Source organism: Anser cygnoides, chromosome 1 (assembly GCF_040182565.1).
Source record: "Anser cygnoides isolate HZ-2024a breed goose chromosome 1, Taihu_goose_T2T_genome, whole genome shotgun sequence".
Lineage (NCBI taxonomy): Eukaryota > Metazoa > Chordata > Aves > Anseriformes > Anatidae > Anser > Anser cygnoides.
This window is the reverse complement of record NC_089873.1, coordinates 75,319,794-75,340,410: the sequence shown is the minus strand read 5'-3', so window position 1 is coordinate 75,340,410 and position 20,617 is coordinate 75,319,794. Positions and strand designations below refer to the sequence as shown.

Below are 20,617 nucleotides of genomic sequence, written 5' to 3'. Positions count from 1 at the left end.
CAACAAATATTTTTATACAGATGCAACATAGGTAATTAATGGTGTCTCTGTGTTTAGACAACTGCTCCAAGTAACAGTAGTTACAACAGAAATGCAAAACACTTTGTCTCTTTTCTTGAAAACACAAGGCAAAGCCAAAGATGCGTTGTGTAGTGCTGCTCCTGTGGCAGGTCAGGCAGGAAAATCTGTCCTCTAAGCTGCCCTAGGTTGGGTGCATGGACCCTCTGTCAAGTCGCCTTGACTTGACAAGTTCTCTGCTGGGGTAAGGGCTGCTGATGGGGAGCTGTGGCAGGATCATGGCCAAGGGCATGTGCATAACTTTAGGTACCCAGTAGTCTCATTAAAGTCAATGGGATCCCTTCAGGAGCTTAAAGTTAAGTATGCGCATCAGACTTTGCAGGATCAGAGCCTAACACTAGGAACTCTTTCAGGATGTTTCTAACGTGTATTCCACAGAGCCCTCATCACGCTCCCTGGTGCCATAATGAAAACTTATTTGGGATCACAACTAACTGGTTTCGGCTGTTTCTCTGACTAAACGCTTTGCTTACGGTGGTGGTGCTCCCTCTCCGAGGTGCCCATGGAGTCCCTCACACCCCGCGCCGGGAGGGGAAGTCACAGCTGCAGTCCATTCACCCCCTTTTCTAACCCCTATCAGCACAGCTCTCCTCCTCAAATTTGAACATTTGAAATCTCAAATGCTTTTATTTATATATTTTGTATCCCCGAAGCTCCCCGGGTGCCCGGTGCATCCCCCCGGGGCGGCCGCCACCCGCGTCGGGTGGCCATGTCGTCCCGCCCCCGCCGCCCGCGGCCTTCCCCGCCGTGGCAGGGCGCTGTGGCCGGCGGCAGCGGCTCCCAGCCCGCCCCCTGCCCTCCGCGCCTCCGAGGCTTGCACGCCCCCTGCTCCCCACCGCGGCCGGCCGGGAGCTTTCCCCCTCCTCGCCTCTCGCAGGGCTTTGTTCGGCTCCGCGGGACGCTCCAGACCCCCGCACAGGGCACGGCAGGGCTCGGGCCGGCTGCCCCGGTACCCCCCTCCCCAAGGCGAAACCCATGTCCTCTGCTCCCATCCGCTCGCCGACGCTGCGGCCCCACAGGATGAAAAAAGACGAGTCGTTCCTGGGCAAGCTCGGCGGCACCCTGGCGAGGAAAAAGAAAGCCAAGGAGGGTGAGTTCGACCGGGGGGGGTGGGGGGGCAAAAAGTGCGTCCCACCGGCGCCCCCCGCAGCAGCCCCCGAGCAGGGCAGAAACCCCCTTTGTTCTCCAGCCGGGCAGCGCCGCCCGGGGCAGTGGAGGAGAGGGCGAAGGAGCAGCTGGGTCGGCGGCGTGCCAGCCTGCCTGCCCGCCCGCCTGCCCTCAGGCCTGCGAGCGGGCCCTGCCCCGGCGGGGCTTGGAGCCTCGGCCGGACCGGGGCTGGAGCCGGGGTCGGCGGCGAGGCGCGGAGGAGGAGCGGCCCCAACCGCCGCGGTCGGTTGGTGGGGGGCGGTTGGTCGCCGAACGCCGGTCAGGCAGTCAGAGGGGCGCCCTCGGCCGCTGCCCGACTCGGCCACTCGCTGTTGGGAGGGGAACCCGCTTCTGTAAAATAAACTGCTGGTGACAACGTGGGAGTCTTTTTTTTCCTTTTTTTTTAATCTAGTCGAAGCGTGAGAATTGTAAAAGCTGCGAGGGAATGATTAAATCCATCTGTGTTTTGTGCCTGGTTTATCCATGCCTTTTATATTGGCACAGATATTTTGCCCAGGGGATTTCGGTTACTGACTAACTTAAGCAAAAAGGTGTCACCCCCCCCACACGACAGAATTTAGCATGGGCACCCTCATAGGAGAGCATGAAGGTGTTGGCCTCCCCCTTTGGCATGGGGCACCTGGAAGAAGCTCTGTCAGCCACAGCACCAGCTGATGCTGCACCCATCTTAGGGACATGCAGCTTCATGGGGTGCATGCTGCTAGCTGCCCACAGCTGGTCTTCTCATCTAGATACTCCCACAACGTGTTTTTGTAGCTGTCTGTTTACACCAAAGGCTGTGCGGGGATAGTACTGCTTGCACTGAAGCAACACGTCTCCCTATCTACACAAAAAAGTTGTCTTCCAGCCAACAGGCTTGATAAAGATGGTCTAGCACTGTATGAACAAACTATAACTTTCCCCTGAGCATCGCCTCCTTGAGGACAGTGTATACTGTTGCCCTCCGATTCCCTGACTGACCAAACACCTGCTTTTTGTGGAGAAACTCATCCCACTGTGCACGAAGTGGTGCCTTCTGCTCGCAGGAAATCTGAGTATGGTTTCCTTATGTTGAGATGCAGCTTTGGCTTTCTGGCTGGTTAAAATTGGCCTTGGCTCTGTTGTGGTGCCAGAGGGGTGTAGGGTAGGAAGCAATTCTAGTTTCAGTCTCCTTTTGACTAGCTGTTGAGTGAGCGTGCTTTGCCCATGTTGAGTCTATTAATTGCCTGTGATATTTAGAAGGCAGATTTTAATACTTAAAATATTTGGCCTCAAAACCCATCTCAAGGAAATGCTTCCCTTTCCTTCTCCTGGCTGTTCTGGTGTGGCTTACTGGTATTTCCTCCATTATCTATTTTAAATCAAGTTTCTCTGTTGTGGTTCTGCTGAGGAGCAGCAGAAGCAGTCGTGCCTTTAGCGTGATGTCATTTACTTCTGAAGGAAGATGGCGGAGAAAACCCATTTCCAGCAGGGGATGGCAACTGCACGCTTGGAAAGAGTAGTTCGTTCAAAGGTGACTTTTAAACCTAAACAGGTTGGAGGTGCCTCTTCTTCAACAAGAAGTGTCAGTGTTGTGAGACCGTGTTTTTAAGGAGACCAGTCACTCGGTCAGAGTGCCGCAGTCACTCAGCTGGGGCCATTTTGCTGAGTTTGTGTTATTTTTTGCCAGATCCTGTGGCCACAGCTCCCCTTGCTGTAGGATGGCCTGTTGTAGTTGCTGCTTTGGTGTTCGCTGGGGAACTGATGCTGTGGTAATACAGAAAGCATGGCCATGCTTTTGCCAGTATGATGTGAAGGAAATGGAAATGTGTGACTCAGCTTTTAATCTGAGTATTCCTTCCAGTTTGACAAGGGGAACAGAGAAAACACGCTTCCCACCCCTGGAGCTGCCTCTTGGTCATGATGTGTTTATGCACAGTACTATGGTGCTGCAGGCCATTGAGGCACTTCATTTTAGAGGAAAATGGCTTACGACCCTTCTGCTTTTTCCTCATTAGGAAGATTTAAGGCCCATGGAAGGCGTGCTTTGAGCTGTCTTGTGCATTGTGCTGGGGTGGCTCTCATGCAGGTCATTAAGACCGCAGCCCTGAAACTGGAGGGGACCCAGGGCTAAGCTGCGAAGAGGTGCTGGGGTGGGGATCAGTGTTGAGGGAGAGAGGCTCTTCAAGCCTTGTGCTAGGACTTGGCCGGCCACCAGAACAAACTGCAGGGCTAGAAGCTAAATCTTGGTATGAGACTGTGAAACAAAAGCAAATTGGAAGCTCAGCTAAGTGACACTGAATGAATTGATAGACCACATAAGAACAGTATGGTCATGTGCTCGGGAACCACTTTACCCTTGAGGACTTTTCTGCCTCCCTTCAGGCAGTTTCTGCTCAGCTTCTCTGAGTGGACCAGCAGAGGTCAGAGTGATCTTCCAAGACTGTAGACTGCCTTTTACACCAGCTACTCTCCACAATAATTGAAATGTTGTTTGCTGACTTGCCACAACCAAACTATCCTTGCTTCCTCTTCCCCTAATAGCATGAGAAGCAAGAGCATAAGCAAGCATAAGCAAGCCAGAGAGCTCTTAATAAATAATTCTTGCTTTTGCTGGCCTGTCTTTTTTATCGTAGTGTAAATACGAGCCTGTTATCACCATCTCGGCTGTGTATATATACAAGACCTTTAACTTGGTCCATGCAGCAGTTGCAATGCAGTTAAATTAATCCTTTTAGTCCTTGTGCACAACTCATCTGTGAGCTACATAGCTCAGAGATCCGTAGAATAATACTGTTTTTTTTTTACTTCTATGAGCATCTTTTTTTTTTTTTTTTAATCATAGGTGGCAGCCATGTCATAAATAACCATAATATGTGGCTGCAGACCTATAAGCAACTAAGTGTAAATATTTTTTGGCAAGCTTACATGCTGTGATCCATTTTTAGAGAGGTATTCAGAGAGGAGTGTTCATTAGGCTTATCAAAACTGCCACTGTAAGCTCATAACCTTGCTTTATGATGGGACAATAAATACAATTCCTAGGTATTGTGGTGATAGTAACTATGGTGGTATTTGAAGTATTTACTGTGACGTGTAAGCAACTTTGCTGTTACTCCTGCTTTAGCAGTATAGCATGGTATGGTGTTTTGTAAGCAGGTGCCTGGAGATCAAGTATGGTTAAGATTTCAAATTCTAAAGCATTTTAAGTGTCAAAGTCTATACGTCGTTTACCTGTCCGAGGAAGTCTTTGAATTTGTACCTTGAACCTTTGCTTCATGCTGTTGAACGTTATATTCCTGTTTCTGAATTTTTATGGCTGAACTGACTTATCGTTCAACCCTGACTTAAAAGAAACAACCACAGATGTTTGTTGGGAAAAAACATTTTTAGTCTTTCCTATGGCCATAGTATGTGTGATCTCACTGTCTGACTCCTCCCTTCCTCTTCCTTCCCAGGAATGTTTTTCACCCATCATTTGGCTAAAAATGGCCCTGAGAGAAAACTACCACCAGGATTATTAAATGACTACAGGTTTTGTCAAAATGAGCAACCCGGTTAGAACAGGAAGACCTTAGTGGATCACCATTGCAGGAAAAACTGCAAATGAACTTGACCTGTGTAAGATATGAGAGTCCATGGGGGAGCGAAGTGATCAGAAAAATGAACAGTCTATGGGGAGACTGCGACAGTGAGCATTTCTGTATGTTACAATCAGTCATGGCATACATCCTGAGGAAAGCGGGATGCATTAGTTCCAGTGCTCATGTGACCATGTGGTTTATTTCCCCCCCCCCATATTAAGTTAAATGGAAATACACATGAAGTCTTAAGTTTGCCTGGTGTTACTGTGAAATGGTTCTGTCTTGGTATATCTTGGGCTTTTAAGACATGCCAGATCTGCGTTGTGATTAATAAAACTTCAGCACAGCTGTTCAGATGCTCCAAAATCTGCTTTAAATACCTTAGGAAACTATTGGGGTGCTGGCAGGGCTCATAGCAAGGTACAGTTTTTAAGCTTCTTTTCAGACCCTGTACAAGATGCTGTTTTGGATAATGCTCTATTTTATCTTGACCTATAAAAGGAACTTTAAAAAACTTCCCCTTTCCTGTCAGTCAAAGAGTGATGGCCTTGAACTGAAATAAAGGAGGTGTTTTGCTGCAAATGTCACTTCTGGGTTACTTGCAGTGCTCTGTGTTTTTTTTTTCTCTTATAACACACCATCGGAAAGATTTGGGTAGCAGGTGTTTGGCTAAATAAACCTTCTATTATTATCTGTTCATGTGTGTCTGTGTATATTTATATATAGTCTGTATGGAGGAGTCATCCAGAGAAATACAACAGACTCAATTGCTCAGTTGTTTCCCAGTGGCAAGATGGAGGATGAGCACAGAGATTTTCAGAGTGCTCCAGAAGAGAGCAATTTGTTGTGCTGCCTGATGAAATCAGTGGTGGTGGGGGAAAGGAGGGAAAGGAGCCCAAACTGACCGCTACAGAAGGCAGCAGCTGCAGGATATACAGATTTTATGCATACCAAAGTAGGTTAAAGCACTGTAGTTAGGGTCTGTGCCTCAGTATAACAGCCAGATGGTGTGGTCCTGCAAAGTTTCCTCCTGTGTTTGCCTACAGACATGCCAGCTTGGTACATAGGTTGGTGGGTGTTTCACTAGAGGGCAAGTTCCTTTCTCCCACAGAAAGGCAGCAGTCCTTCCCTCTGCCTTGCAGCAAGAAAAGCTGGAGGGTGAGTAATTGATATGCTCATAGTCACCTGCTGAGCCAGTGACAAAGCTGGGGAAAGAAACTTTATGAGTCCTCTCTGGTGCAGTGGTACTTAGGTAGAGGTGCTGCATCATCTGCATCTGTGCTTCCCACAGCTCTACACAAGATAAAGCCCATCTTCAAATTGTTCAGATGGAACTGTTGCCCACTTCATTTTGGCTTTCTTGAGGGAAGAAGATGAGGAAATAGGCTCAACAACAGAATTAAATTGGAGCAAATGTTGTTTTTTGTTTGTTTTGTGTTTTTTTTTTTATCATTCCTTTAAAATTGATGGGGCTGCTTCTGCACGTAATTGTTCTCTGAACGGAAAAGAGGTTCAGAAACAGGTTCCTCAGATCTACTTCATTGCCTTTGTATGTGATAAGCGCATCACAACTCAAAGGCATCCCCTTGAACACAACAGAATAGGAGAATTGGACTTAGCTTGGAAAACGGATCTCATCTTTCATTTGAAGAGGGTATACTGAAAACCATTAAAAGCTCTCTTTTTAATGCTATCTGTTGTGTAGTCTCTAGAGGTACATCAGTGTGAACACCCTGCAAAAAATTAAACTTCTCTGTTTCAACATGCTGCGGCTGCGCTTTAGCCACTGATTAGTGTCTTCTTGAGACTTCTCACAGAAATACTTTGCTCGAAAATCACAGAATCATCTAGGTTGGAAGAGACCTCCAAGATCACCTAGTCCAACCTCTGACCTAACACTAACAAGTCCTCCACTAAACCAGATCACTAAGCTCTACATCTAAATGTCTTTTAAAGACCTCCAGGGATGGTGACTCAACCACTTCCCTGGGCAGCCCATTCCAATGCCAAACAACCCTTTCAGTAAAGAAGTTCTTCCTATTACCCAACCTAAACATCCCCTGGCACAACTTTAGCCCATTCCCCCTCGTCCTGTCACAAGGCACGTGGGAGAATAGACCAACCCCCACCTCGCTACAGCCTCCTTTAATGTATCTACAGAGTGCGATAAGGTCGCCCCTGAGCCTCCTCCAGACTGAACAATCCCAGCTCCCTCAGCCGCTCCTCATAAGACTTGTTCTCCAGACCCCTCACCAGCTTCGTTGCCCTTCTCTGGACTCGCTCGAGCACCTCGATGTCCTTCCTGTAGTGAAGGGCCCAAAACTGAACACGGTACTCGAGGTGCGGCCTCACCAGAGCCGAGTAGAGGGGGACAATCACTTCCCTAGCCCTGCTGGCCACACTGTTTCTTATATAAGCCAGGATGCTGTTGGCCTTCTTGGCCACCTGAGCACACTGCTGGCTCATATTCAGCTGACTATCAACCAGTACTCCCAAGTCCTTCTCTGCCAGGCAGCTTTCTAACCACTCATCTCCCATCCTGTAGCACTGCTTTGGGTTGTTGTGCCCCAGGTGCAGGACCTGGCACTTGGCCTTACTGAACTTCATACAGTTGGCCTCAGCCCATCGGTCCAGCCTATCCAGATCCTCCTGCAGAGCCTTCCTACCCTCGAGCAGATCAACGCACGCACCTAACTTGGTGTCGTCTGCAAACTTATTGAGGGTGCACTCGATCCCCTCATCCAGATCATCGATAAAGATATTAAAGAGAACTGGCCCTAGTACTGAGCCCTGGGGGACTCCACTAATGACCGGCCTCCAACTGGATTTAACTCCATTCACCACGACTCTTTGGGCCTGGCTATCCAGCCAGTTTTTAACCCAACAAAGCATACACCAGTCCAAGCAGCCAGTTTCTTGAGGAGAATGTTGTGGGAAACGTTGTCCAAAGCCTTACTGAAGTCAAGGTAGACCACATCCACAGCCTTTCCCTCATCCACTAAGCGCGTCACTTTGTCATAGAAGGAGATCAGGTTCATCAAGCAGGACCTGCCTTTCATAAACCCATGCTGACTGGGCCTGATCGCCTGCTTGCCCTGCAAGTGCCGCATGATGACGCTCAAGATAATCTGCTCCATGAGCTTCCCTGGCACTGAGGTCAAACTAACAGGCCTATAGTTTCCTGGGTCTACCTTCCGGCCCTTCTTGTAGATGGGTGTCACGTTTGCTAGCTGCCAGTCGACTGGGACCTCCCCTGATAGCCACGACTGCTGATAAATGATGGAAAGTGGCTTGGCCAGCTCTACCGGCAGTTCTCTCAGTACCCTCGGGTGGATCCCATCCGGCCCCATCAACTTGTGTACATCTATGTGTTGTAGCAGGTCACCAACCATTTCCTCGTGGATTGTGAGGGCCACATTCTGCTCCCCATCCCCTTCCACCAGCTCAGGGTACTGGGTATCTAGAGAACAACTGGTCTTGCCACTAAAGACTGAGGCAAAGAAGGCATTAAGCACCTCAGCCTTTTCCTCATCTCTCGTCACAAAGTTTCCCCCCGCATCCAGGAAAGGATGGAGATTCTCCTTAGTCCTCCTTTTTGTGTTGATGTATTTATAAAAACATTTTCTGTTGTCTTTAACAGCAGTAGCCAGATTGAGCTCCAGATGAGCTTTGGCCTTTCTAATTTTGTCCCTGCATATCCTTACAACATCCTTATAATTCTTCTGAGTGGCCTGCCCTCTTTTCCAAAGATCATAAACCCTCTTTTTTTTCCTAAGCTCTAGCCACAACTCTCTGTTCAGCCAGGCCGGTCTTCTTCCACGCCAGCTCATCTTTGGGCACATGGGGACAGACCGCTCCTGAGCCATTAAGATTTCCTTCTTGAGGAGTTCCCAGCCTTCCTGGACTCCTCTGCCCTTCAGGACTGCCTCCCAAGGGGCTCTGCCAACCAGTGTCCTGAACAGCTCAAAGTCTACCCTCCGGAAGTCCAAGACAGCAGTTTTACTGGTCCCCCTCCTGACTTCACCAAGAATAGAGAACTCTACCATTTTGTGGTCACTCTGCCGACCACCACATCTCCCACCAGTCCCTCTCTGTTTGTGAACAGAAGGTCTACTGGGGCAGCTCCCCTGGTAGGCTCACTAACCAGCTGCATCAGGAAACTATCTTCCATGCTCTCCAGAAACCTCCTAGACTGCTTCCTCTGAGCTGTACTGCATTTCCAGGATATGTCTGGGAAGTTGAAGTCCCCCTTCATGGGGGAGCTTGTGAATGCACTTCAGCTGGGCCATTGCCAGCTCCTCAGACCCTGACATTGTTCCCCCTGGCACACCTCTAATGAGCCTTATTCCATCCCCATCCCAGTCCCCCTTCCTACCTAGTTTAAAGCCCTCTCAATGAGCCCTGCCAGCTCCTGGGCTAGGATCCGTTTTCCCCTTAGAGACAGGTGAGACCCATCTGCAGTTAGCAGGCTGAGTGCCGAGTAAACCACCCTGTGGTCAAAAAGAACAAAATTTCTGTGTTGGCACCAGCTTCTGAGCCACCTGTTTATCAGGTGGGCTTTCCATGTCCTCTCCATACCCCTCCCTGCCACTGTAGGGATGGAGGAAAGCGTGACCTGTACTCCCGCTCCATCTACTAATCATCCCAGTCCCCTAAAGTCCTGTTTGATAGCCTTCAGGCTTCTCTCTTCAATATTATCTCTGCCAGCCTGGACTGTCAAAAGAGGGTAGTAGTCAGAGGGGCAAACCAGGTTAGGAAGCTTTCTGGCAATATCCCTGACCCTGTCCCCAGGGAGGTAGCAGACTTCCCTACGGGTAGGGTCAGGTCGACAAATAGGTCCCTCTGTTCCCCTGAGAAGGGAGTCGCCTACAACAATTACCCTTCTTTCTTTCTTAGTGGAGGCAATCCTGAGGCGTGGAGTCGACTTCCTCGCCCTAGGCATCCTTCTGGATAGACTTTTCACCTCATCCTCACCCACCGGTCTCTCAAGCTCCAGGGCCTCAAACCTGTTGTGTAAGGGCACCTGGGAAGGCGATTCCAAAAAAGGCCTTTACAATAGATTTTAGAGAGATACAAAGCTGTAAGGCACTCTTTACACTATCTTCTTTCACCTTGCAGGCAGTGCTCATGTTGGTTGTATTATTTATGCCCGGTATTTGTCCTGGTCACAAGTATTCTTTGCCATTGCAGATGGCATTTTTTGCTGGCTGTGCCCAGGTGTCCTTCTTTATGAATGGGTGCTGGTGGAGTAATTGCTCCAAACTCTGATTGGACTTTGTCATTCATCTGGTGCCCAGAAAGCTCAGGAGGGAGTGTGCTACTGATGTGGTGCCTGTGCTTTTGTCATGAAGCATGTCCACATTTCTAAATAGCAGTGAAGTGCCAAGTAACTTGCAGGATGTTGGCTAGTCTTGTGGTGCTTCTCACCTACCAGGAAGCTTCGGGAGCAAATCAGCCTCTTGCAGATCCTTGGGGTACAATGAATAAAAGCTTCTACTGCTTCCTACTATCTCCTGACCTGATACTCAATGTATGTTCAGGCTGTTCCCTTCAATAGACTGGTGTTAGAGCTCGCCCCCATCTGAAGTTACTCTCAATGTCCATAGTATGGGGCAGTGAATCCCAAGTTGGCTGGAGAGACAGAGTATGTGGTGTCTGGTTCTGTGGTTCTGGTTCACACAGGTACTTTGGCTGCTGCCAGAGAGGTTACTTGGCAGGGGGAGTGTATTTGTGCATCATAATGCACTTGCTGCTGAAGCACTTGAGCAGAAGGTGAGATGAATGCTGGCTAAGCAAAACTACCTGCTTTTTAAGGGAGGAATTAGCATATAATTATATTAAATAAGTATATATTAATATATAAATATATATATTAATTAAATTATATTATATACCTTTCTAGATATATCCATGGAAAGACTGTGTGCAGACATATGCAAATTCAAGTTGAACTTATTATCCTTTCTACTATTAATTTAAACAAAGACTTAAATTTCCAGTCAGAACCTGTGCAGCCCAATTGCTGAGTTTTTCCTGAAGGGCTCATTTGTTCCCCTGACTAGGTCTGTCTTCAGTCTTGTCTTGCTGGAGCAGTGCAAGATTGTGCTCTGATACTGAGTTCTGTTCTGGCAAAAGTTTTACTGTAGATAGTTTATGTCAATGTCTCCACCAAAATAAGCTTAATGTGCACAAGAATAATCTTTTTTACAGTGTCATAAAAACATATTTTGCTCCTGAAACTGCATCAAGGCTGGGTTGATTTGCCCAACACAGCTCTAGGCATAGTCTCTCAGTGAGACGATAGAGTTTTTAATTACAGTTGAAAGTTTTCCTTCCAGACAGAATGCAGCAAGAGTATGCAAAATATCTCTGTAGCTCTTCAGTCTCAATTGAAAAAAGTGACTTGCTTTTATTTAATAAAACCAAACATTCTAAAATTGTTAATTTTCCAAGTTGAAATCATTAAAATGAGCATAATTGTAAGAACATTGGTATGTTTTATCATAAAACCTTAGCAAGGTGCTTATAAAGACTTCTAGTTTTACAAAGCCAGATTCCAGAATTTCTTAAAAGTACTAATTCAAGGAACTGGAAAGGTAGTTCTCTTTTCCTTAAAAGCTAATCTACACTTAAAGGCAATGTTCCAGTGATATCTATTTCTTTTCATTTCTTCTAAAGGATTTGTTAATGCTAATATCTTGGGAGAGGCTTCTAGACGCAGACATCTGTCTGTTTCTGTTTCAAGGAGCATGTGTGTGAGTCTTGTGAGACTTTGATGTGTGGAGGGCTGCATGCAGACCTGATAGGAAGCGAGGCAGCTGCAAAGTTGTGACCTCATGCAAAGTTCGTGCAGATGCTCTTTGCTGGACAATGGGAATGGGGCATTCCTGGTCTCACTGGTGAATCTGTGTGGGGAGATTAGGCTGTGTGCTGCAGTGCATGGCATCATACTGTCTTAAGTGCTTGGTTTTAATAGTTGTGATACTTTAGAGCTCTGTATAAATACAAATGCATCCTACTGATTTACATGCTGGCAATAGTCCAGAAGACTTACTATTCTTAGGCATAACAGTGCTAAATGTCTTTTTGTGTACTTTAAGATCTGCTACAGGTCAGCAAATCCAAAAACCAGATGAAGCTGGTGGAGTTTTTCAGTGCAGTGCATGGGCTTTGGATCACACCTTGATGTTAGAGGATTTGGGAGATTATCTGGCAAGCTCTTTCAATTGCAGAAGCATGTCAGAACAACTTGTTGCTAAGGGATCCAAGGTTATGTGGTCTGCAGTAAGGCCAGCGTAAGGCAGAGTCTTCTGTTTACAGGAATTGGTGTTTCAACAGTTACAGCTTTGCTGTTCAACTGAGATGAGAAATTTTTGTGTGTTCCTTATGGGTACAGGTGTCACCAACAGAGCTGAGGAGACTCAAGTTTGTAGCTGCAAAAGCACCAGTTGTTGCTGGTACTTCAAAGCTGCTCACGAAGTGGCTTAGTTTTCAAAGGAAATTGTGTTCAGATCTCTTGGGCACCACTAGAAGTCCTGGCCTGCCAACAGGTACCTCTGAGGTGTGGTTTCTGTCAGGGTTCCTGGGACATGATGTCTCAATGGGGACGTAAGAGAGTACTGACATACAGACATAAGACACCAACATATAAGGAGGGTGAATTTTCCACCTTTCGTGTAGCATAATGTTTTGTCGTTGCCCTTGCTGCTGCTGGTAATGCAGAAGCCTCTGTGCTTTTCTTATAACCCTGTAGTCTTGCTCCATTTCCAGCATTTTCAGCCTTTCTGTGCTCTTATGCCAGTGAGCCAAAGTCTTCACTGCAGCAGCACGCCAAGGGCCAGCCCTCAAACTCTATTCAGTTATTTCTGGAGACCTGAAGGCCAGCAAGAAGGAAGGAAGGGGAGGCTTGTCTCCCCAAAGGCTTTTTGTTATGCTGACCTCTGTTCATTATAGCAAATGTGCATGTTCCTTGAACAAATTGGTATTTTACTGCAGAAGGCAGTGACTTAAAAGTCAACCACATGGCTCCAGAGAAAGATCTGACCTGCTGTCAACCCATGCCAGTGCCTGGATGTGGCTGATGGTACTGGTCATCTGTGATGGTGTCCACTGAAAGACGCCTTACTCTGCACTGCCCTCCACGTGAGCTCTTTGGTGTGGTGGCTTCAGTAGTTGCTCATCCTCTCTCTTGTACATTCTCTGTCTGCTCTGTGAAATGTGCTGTACATGCACATTGTCACTGATGAAGCTTAGTTTGACCCTCAGGGCACTGCAAAATCAACTGATGCAGTCATCAGAGCTGTTGAATGTATCTTGTAAAGTGTGCATCTCGGTGGCAGGTGTTCCCCTCAGTGTATGGCACATATGTGGAATGGCCCTTGCTTTACGTGCTGCTCTTGTGGCTGTGGTGTACCTGCCTCAGGCAGTGACCAGAGGTGACGTTAGCACTTCTCAGCCTCGGCTGAGGGATGGGAGGTGGAGGGAAGTGCGGTGTGTGCTGTAGTGCTTCTGCTTGCCAGGGGCCCTTCTGGGCCGCTCTCAGGAGGAGCGCTGGCTTCCTGGGAGCTCTGCTGCAGGACAGGCCACCTGGTGACAGTGCACACTGACTGCACCATTGCAGGCAGGGCTGTGGGCTGGGGAGCTAAACCAGCATGTCTCTTGTGGGTGATGGTGACCCCGGTTTGTCTTTGGGAGCAGGCTGAGAGTGGAGGGGAAGTGGGAACAGGAACCTCTGTATTGCAGAACTTGTAGGTCAGTGGCCAAGTGATTGCTCTGGGGTGAAGTGTATTCAGCCTACTCAGGTGTCAGCTTCTTGATTTGGACTCTTTCGTTGGCTGAGTAGAAAGCTGCAAGCCAAAATTTGTAATTTCTGTTGTAGGTGCGTGTATATATATGTGTATATAGATATAGTTTAACTGGAGAAGTATTGTGGCTAATATATGTGGTTTTAGGGTTTTGTAGTTTGAATCCATCTAAGTCTTGCTCTGAAAACCAGATGTGGAGAGAACATGCGCACCTGGCAGAGTGTGCTGGCCTGGAGCTCTGGGCTCTTAAATCACTGTCACTTCCTTGTGGGGGAACGTAGATCCACACAACGAAGCTTCTAATTATAAATGCTGGACATGCAATTTGTTTCTATACACCAGCTGTGGATTTCTCTCCAGAGCCTTTAGGCTCAGAGGGGAGGCCGCAGAATGTCATTCTGCTTGTGGCTTTGCCAGTGGCAATCAACAGGATCTTTGGGAATTCAGGTTTGCCTCTCAGTGATTGTTTCTCCAAGTTAAAAGGCTTCTTTATAATCCCTGAGACCTGTCTGGTGATCAGATATAGCTTGCATTTTGATTGTAAAATAAGCAAACTGTTCTGGCTCCTGGAATTCCAGTTCCTTCTTTAGTCCTTCTTTCTCTTGAGTAGTTGAACCACAATCATAGAATATATGATTATGCTATATATATATACACTAACCATAATGAAATAAACTGAACAAGGAAATAGTATATTTTCTATTATAGCTGCCATGTAGCCTTGCTACTTTTTTTTTTTTTTCTTTTAGCTGAGGTGGTTGCATACACAGTCAGTGAGAGCTGGATGAGGAGAGTGATTCTGATGGCTACATGGAGCGTGGTGTCTTTTTCACTGTCGTTAAATAGAAAAATGTGTTACTGCTCACACAGATTCAGATTAATAGTTTCCCTCTTGACCATTTAAAAAATTGTGCATTTTCACTCTCTTGAAAATGCCCACTTTTACTGCAGTACTGCAGCTGTAGTTGTATTAACATAGTGAGGGGCCAAAGTTTAAATCATCACCTTGGATCCTAGGTATCATTTAGCTTAGTATTGTTTAATATAAAAAATTTACCTGTGGCGGCTGTTCTCTGCTGACATTAGTATTATGAGCGGTAAGAAGGTTAGGGAATGATGTTTGACCAAGCCATGACTCTGACATATAAGGTGTTTGTTTTATACTCTCTTTCCAATTGTATATTTCTGTTTCCTTAATTTCTGTCATTTACACATTACCAGACAGCTCACAGGCACCAACATTTGCTGATCCATTTCAGGACCTGGCAAAGAACCTTAATCCATCTGCTCTTTAACCAAGGGGGAATGAGCATGTGTTTCTTTTCTGTAACTGTAATTTTTAGTGAGAGACTTTTCTTCCCATTAATGGTGTCACATGCCAGAATCCTGGCAGAAGCATCCTCGCTTGTCTCCATTATTTGCTCAACAAAGGTGATGTTGATCCAGTGGTTGGTAAGAGGATTGTCTGAGAATGAAAGCGCAACTCCTGTGAAACTGTCTGAGCTGAGGAATTCCAGTTTTATGCTGAATGCACAGGAGATGAGCATCGCTGTCCCAGGGAGGCTGACCAATTTGCTGTGTCACAACATAGCTAGCGAAACGGAGTGGTACTGGGAGTGTGAAAGATTTCATATCTGTTATATTGGAAGAGTAAAAGCAGAACAACCAATTGCTGTGCAAGAGAATGGACATAAAGGTGCCTGCCTGGGGAGCAGCTCTGCTGACAGGCCTTGGGGGTCTTGGTGGGCAGCAAGATGACCACGGGCCAGCAGCGTGCCATTGCAACAAAGATTCCTAGGCTGTATTAACAGAAGCACAACCAGTAGGTTGAGCAGGGTGGTCACCTCCCTCTACGCAGCACTCATTAGATTCCAGTTCACAGAATCACAGAATCATTAAGGTTGGAAAAGACCTCCAAGATCATCTGGTCCAACCATCCCCCTACTACCAATGTCACCCACTAAACCATGTCCCTAAGCACCAGGTCCAAGCTTTCCTTAAACAACCCCAGGGATGGTGATGCCACCACCTCCCTAGGCAACCCGTTCCAATGCCTGACTACTCTTTCTGAAAAGTAATGTCTTCTAATTTCCAACCTAAACCTCCCCTGGCACAACTTGAGGCCATTCCCTCTAGTTCACTAATAATTCCACTAGTTACCTGTGAGAAGAGGCTGACCCCCAGCACCCCACACCTTCCTTTCAGGCAGCTGTAGAGCGCAATAAGGTCTCCCCTGAGCCTCCTCTTCTCCAGACTAAACAAACCCAGTTCCCTCAGCTGCTTCTCACAGGACTTGTGTTCCAGGCCCTTCACCAGCTTTGTAGACCTTCTCTGGACACACTCCAGGGCCTCGATGTCTTTCTTGTAGTGAGGGACCCAAAGCTGAACATAGTACTCGAGGTGCAGCCTCACCAGAGCACAGCACAGGGGGACAATCACCTCCCTGGTCCTGCTGGCTACATGATTCCTGATACAAGCCAGGATGCTGTTGGCCTTCTTGGCCACCTGGGCACACTGCCGGCTCATGTTCAGGCGAGCATCGACCAACACCCGCAGATCCTTTTCCTTTGTACAGCTTTCGAGTCGCTCTGCCCCAAGCCTGTAGCGCTGCATGGGGTTGTTGTGACCAAAGTGCAGGACCCGGCACTTAGCCATGTTGAACCTCATCCCATTGGCCTCTGCCCATCAATCCAACCTGTCCAGGTCCCTCTGCAGGGCCTTCCTACCCTCTGGCAGATCAACACTACCCCCCAACTTGGTGTCGTCTGCCAAAGTTGATGTACTGTGTCCAATTTTGGGCTCCTCAGTGCCAGGAAGACACGACTAAACTGGAGCACATTCATCAGTGAGCCACCAGGATGGATGGCAGCTGGAGCACTCCTCCTGTGAGGAGAGGCTGAGGGAGCTGGGCTTGTTCAGCCTGGGAAAGGAAGGGGTTTAGGGAGATCTTCTGTAAGCAGTCTGCTAGTACCTCTGAGGAGATCACTGAGAAGATGAAGCCAGGTGCTTCACAGTTGTTCATAGTGGAGGAAAGAGCCAACAGGAATAAACTACAGCAAGTGAGGTTCAGACTGGATAAAGGGAGAAACTTTGTCATGATGGGGGCTATGAAGCAATGGGACAGGATGCTCAGAGAGTTTGTTCAGTCTCTGTTCTTGGAGGTTTTAAGATGTGACAGAATAAAGCTCTGAGCAGCTGAGTTTGATCTCAGAGCTGACTGCTTTGAGGAGTAGGGTCCGACTGAGACCTCCTGAGGTCCCTTCCACCCTGACTTTTCCCTTTGAACTTATGTGGCTCTCTGGGAAATTAGATCCTTCTAAGGCTGGAGTAAGTACATTTCTTGAACAGCATGACAGTGCAAAGTCTGCGGCACAGTGATTTCTGAGCGGGTGAATACAGGGGTGTGCAAGGACCTGCTTTCTCATCAGAGACTGTTGACTTTTTGCACTAGCATACTAGTAAGACTACATTTTTTTTTTTCTTTTTCACTGCCTACCCTTTTAGTGGGAAGGAAAGCATGGGTTCTACTGGACTGCTGCTCTGGCTGCTTCTTTATGTGAAGGTGAGTTAGAGAGGCTGTGTAGTTATAAAGCTCTTTTAGGACTGACAAGTAGCTGAACTTGAAGGTCTCTAAGATGTTTGGCCCCACTGGCAGACCATGTTTTCTAGCTCATAGGACCTGGTACTGGCTGTGCAAAGTCTTTAAATGAGACCACAGAAAGCTAGAACTGCAGACCATGTGAAATGTTTGTGTGCTGTTTAAATAAACAGATAATATAGCTACAGGTCCTTTGATACTTGGCAAAATGTGACATTATCTTGTGCCTTGGACTTGTTTTGATGTGATTCTTGGGCTGGCTGTTTTTTCACAATTTCGTTTTGTTATTCCTTATGAGCTGTGTTTGGGAGACTGGACTGGAATAGCAGTCAGTGGCCTGGGCTCCTCTTTCTGTGTGGTCTTCAGCAACTTGGTTAGAACATGGTAGTGTCTATTTCTTACTTAACCCAGGCAGAGTTAAGCATCTGAATACTTCCATGGGAGACATTATTTCCACTATACTTTTCCCTCATGGACTAGCTTTTATCTGACTGGGCTCTGAGATGCAAACTTTCTTTTACTTTGAGGTTTGTAGCTCTTATCACTGAAGTGCTTGTCTTGGCAGGCTCCACTGGTGCTGTAAGCATATGTGTAAAATAATTTTCCACATATGACTGGTCTGGAAACCACTGAGAAAACTTCTTGTATTTTGCAGAGTCTGCTTGTTTAGTGAGATATTTCAGTTCCTTTTCAGTACACATCTTTGGTGCCCTGGATTTAGACAGGAAACAAAAGGTAGACATGGGCAAGAGTAACCTTAGTATACAATACTCTGAAAAGTTTGTATTGGTAGTTTAGGATAAAGTTTCAAGTCTCAAGTACTGCATATCCCTCCGTCGGTCCTGTGTGTTCTCTTGAACTGAAACCTAATATTCACTAGAAAATCCTAAATATTTGTGTTGCAAATATATGAGTTTTTTTCAGGGGTTTCCTTATCTTTCTGGGTGACATTTGGGCAACTCCAGCAATTAGGCACATGCGCTTTTTGTGGTTTGCATTTATCTCAGCTTACTCTTCCTGTAGAATCATGTTGCACAAGCAAAAAAAATGCCTTTTTTTTTGAATTGCAAGTCATAGGTGTAGCCTCCTTTCCATTTGTGAGAAGCCTGCTTGTTGAGCTCTGTACCATCAGCTGGAGAAGACTGCCTTTCTGTTTCTTCTTGTGTTCACCTGCCATCACTGCCTTCAGTAGTGAGTCTGCTTTTTACTGCCTTTTTACTGCTCTTGACATGTTCGGAAGAAAAGGCGACAGCAAATGTTGTGTTTGTACAGTGGACTGCTTTTGGTGGTTGTCAATCTTTTGGTGCCTTTGGAAAGTAGGGTGAAGGATGTGGGGAAAGCAGTAAGCTGAAGCATGTTAGTTGACTGAATTGGTTTCATTCAGGTACCTGCAAATGAAGCCTCAAGTTGTGAGGAGAAGGTGGAAAGAAGGCAGTGGAGGGATGGAAATGAGCTCAGGTGTAAAACATATTACCATGTGCAGTAGTAGTGACTTTTTTGATACCAAGTGTTCTGCTTCATAAAGTTTGGACTGTTTGAATATGTATGGGGGATCAGAGAAAAGACTGTGGGTGGTGGTAGACTTCACTGCTGTTTTCTCTCTGATCTTGTCATGATAGAGAAAACAAGAACCGAATGAGTGGACTAGGCATCTCTATGCCAGAGTAATGCTTTCAGCTCTGCTGCTGCCTCTCTCTTGTTGATTGGCTTTGGCTGGACGCATCAGACTTGGATACCTTAAGTAATGAGTTGATTCTGTTTTTTTTCGAGTTGCTTTTGGTTAAGGAAGTCTTTTTGATGCTTGGTGCTCATTGAAATCAGTCTGCTTAGGTAGGGATCTCAGACCAAGTTCTAGACAGAATGTGTGTTTTCCTGCCTGCTTGTGCCTGTTATCTTTGGTTATAGGAGTACACGGAAGCCTTGAAGTACTAAGTGCTGAATAGTGGAATACACTATTTCATGGAGAATTGATAGCACGAAATTTAAAATGCCTTGCAGGTTTTCTAGTGGGGGCATATTGAAGCCAGAAGTCCCCTTTGGTTCTTTCCTCTTCTCGTCAGACTTTTTCGTTACTTGTATTCTCATCTGCCAGATTTGATTCTGCATCTTTCTTTCAGGTGGAAGTTGTCCAGGTGCTCGTGCAGTGTGTGTGGGAGAACAAAATCCTCCACCATTGCTTCTTGGGAAGAAATGACCTTCTGTACATTGTGATGGAATTTTAACTAGGGGGACTGAGGAAGTGCATTTTCTACATTTTCAAGTAGAATTTGTGTGCAAAGGGAGTGTAGCTTTCCCTAGCCACTTTTAGGGTGCAGTTACTACCTGTGATATTTGAGGATGCAACTTGTCTTTTCCATGTCGAAGAACTCTGGTCATCAAAGCAATTTTTTTACAATCTCAGCACAACACAAATGCCAAAGGTACATCCAGTTTATGTCCTGGAGTGTAGAAGCTGTCTAGTTTTGGTTTATGTTATATTAGTGCTTAAGTGAGCCAGGCAAGTGCTTTAGAAATAAAATACACACTTGAGGGCTTGAGACCCTCTCTTTACTGGAAAGATATTTCCATTTGTTAGCAAGACTGTGCAAAAACTAGTGCAAGAGGCAGGAAAAGGGAAGGAAATCACATGTAATGAGTGGATAGATGATGTTTAACTTAAGGGGATCTGCTCCTAGCCAAACGTTAGTTCCAGACTTCAGAAGTGCACATGTGATCACAATATTGAATTGTAGCAGTCAACATGCATCCTGAGAATACTGAAAGATATTACAGATAAAAATTCAGTTTGTTGTCCTTTCCTTGCTCAACTGTGTGAAGGGGAGCATTGTTTCATTTTGGGCAGGGAAGACAAAATGTCAGAACTGTTTGCTATGACCTGCTTGAAGATATACTTGAAAATACACTACTATCTTTGAAAATATACTACTATCTGGCAAAAAGAAAGGTATTAAAGTCTTGTGCTATTTTCAAAGCTCTGGGATTGCTGCTGTACGGCCAATGCAGGAAGAGTGAAGCAGAGCTGACCAGGTTGGCATATCTGTTCAGTGTGCTACTGGGTGGCTTTTTCCATTCTTGAAAACCCTACCTCTGGAGCTGTAACTCTATAAACACTTTAAAACACCATTCCTTTCTACAGTCTTCTGCAATATTTTTTTTTTCTCAGCCAGCACTAGTGTTTGTGCGTCTGCACAGTGAAAATTAAATTACTATTTTTTTCTGTCTTAGCTGGTTGGTTTTCAGCCATGCTGTGCTCCCACACTTGGTCATGGCATGGCTTCCGCAGACAAAGAGGAAGGGGTGAGTGGCAGCTAGGGATGGAGGGGAAGTCTGCAGTGCCCCTTGGCTGATAGCGTGGATGCCTACCAAATAGAACAGTTGCATAGCTATGGCTCAGGGCAGTAATTCAGGAAACAGGAAGCAGGGGCTTA

The 20,617-nt window shown here is 46.5% G+C and overlaps 1 protein-coding gene across 3 annotated transcripts in view; it reads left to right on the top strand.

The window, feature by feature from the left end:
- The first annotated feature begins 809 nt into the window (after positions 1-809).
- The window catches only part of PARVB (parvin beta), a 76,363-nt gene continuing 56,555 nt past the window's right edge, over positions 810-20,617 (top strand). The window contains exon 1 of one of the 3 annotated variants that reach the window (XR_007160082.2): positions 810-1,168. Coding sequence is in view for 2 of the 3 variants with exons in the window: in XM_048054573.2 (XP_047910530.1) it covers positions 1,054-1,168 (115 nt within the window). In the remaining variant the exon portion in view is untranslated. Of the gene's footprint in view, positions 1,169-18,250; positions 18,381-20,617 lie in introns of those variants that run through there. The other 2 variants (XM_048054573.2, XM_013184691.3) reach the window with 2 other exon arrangements.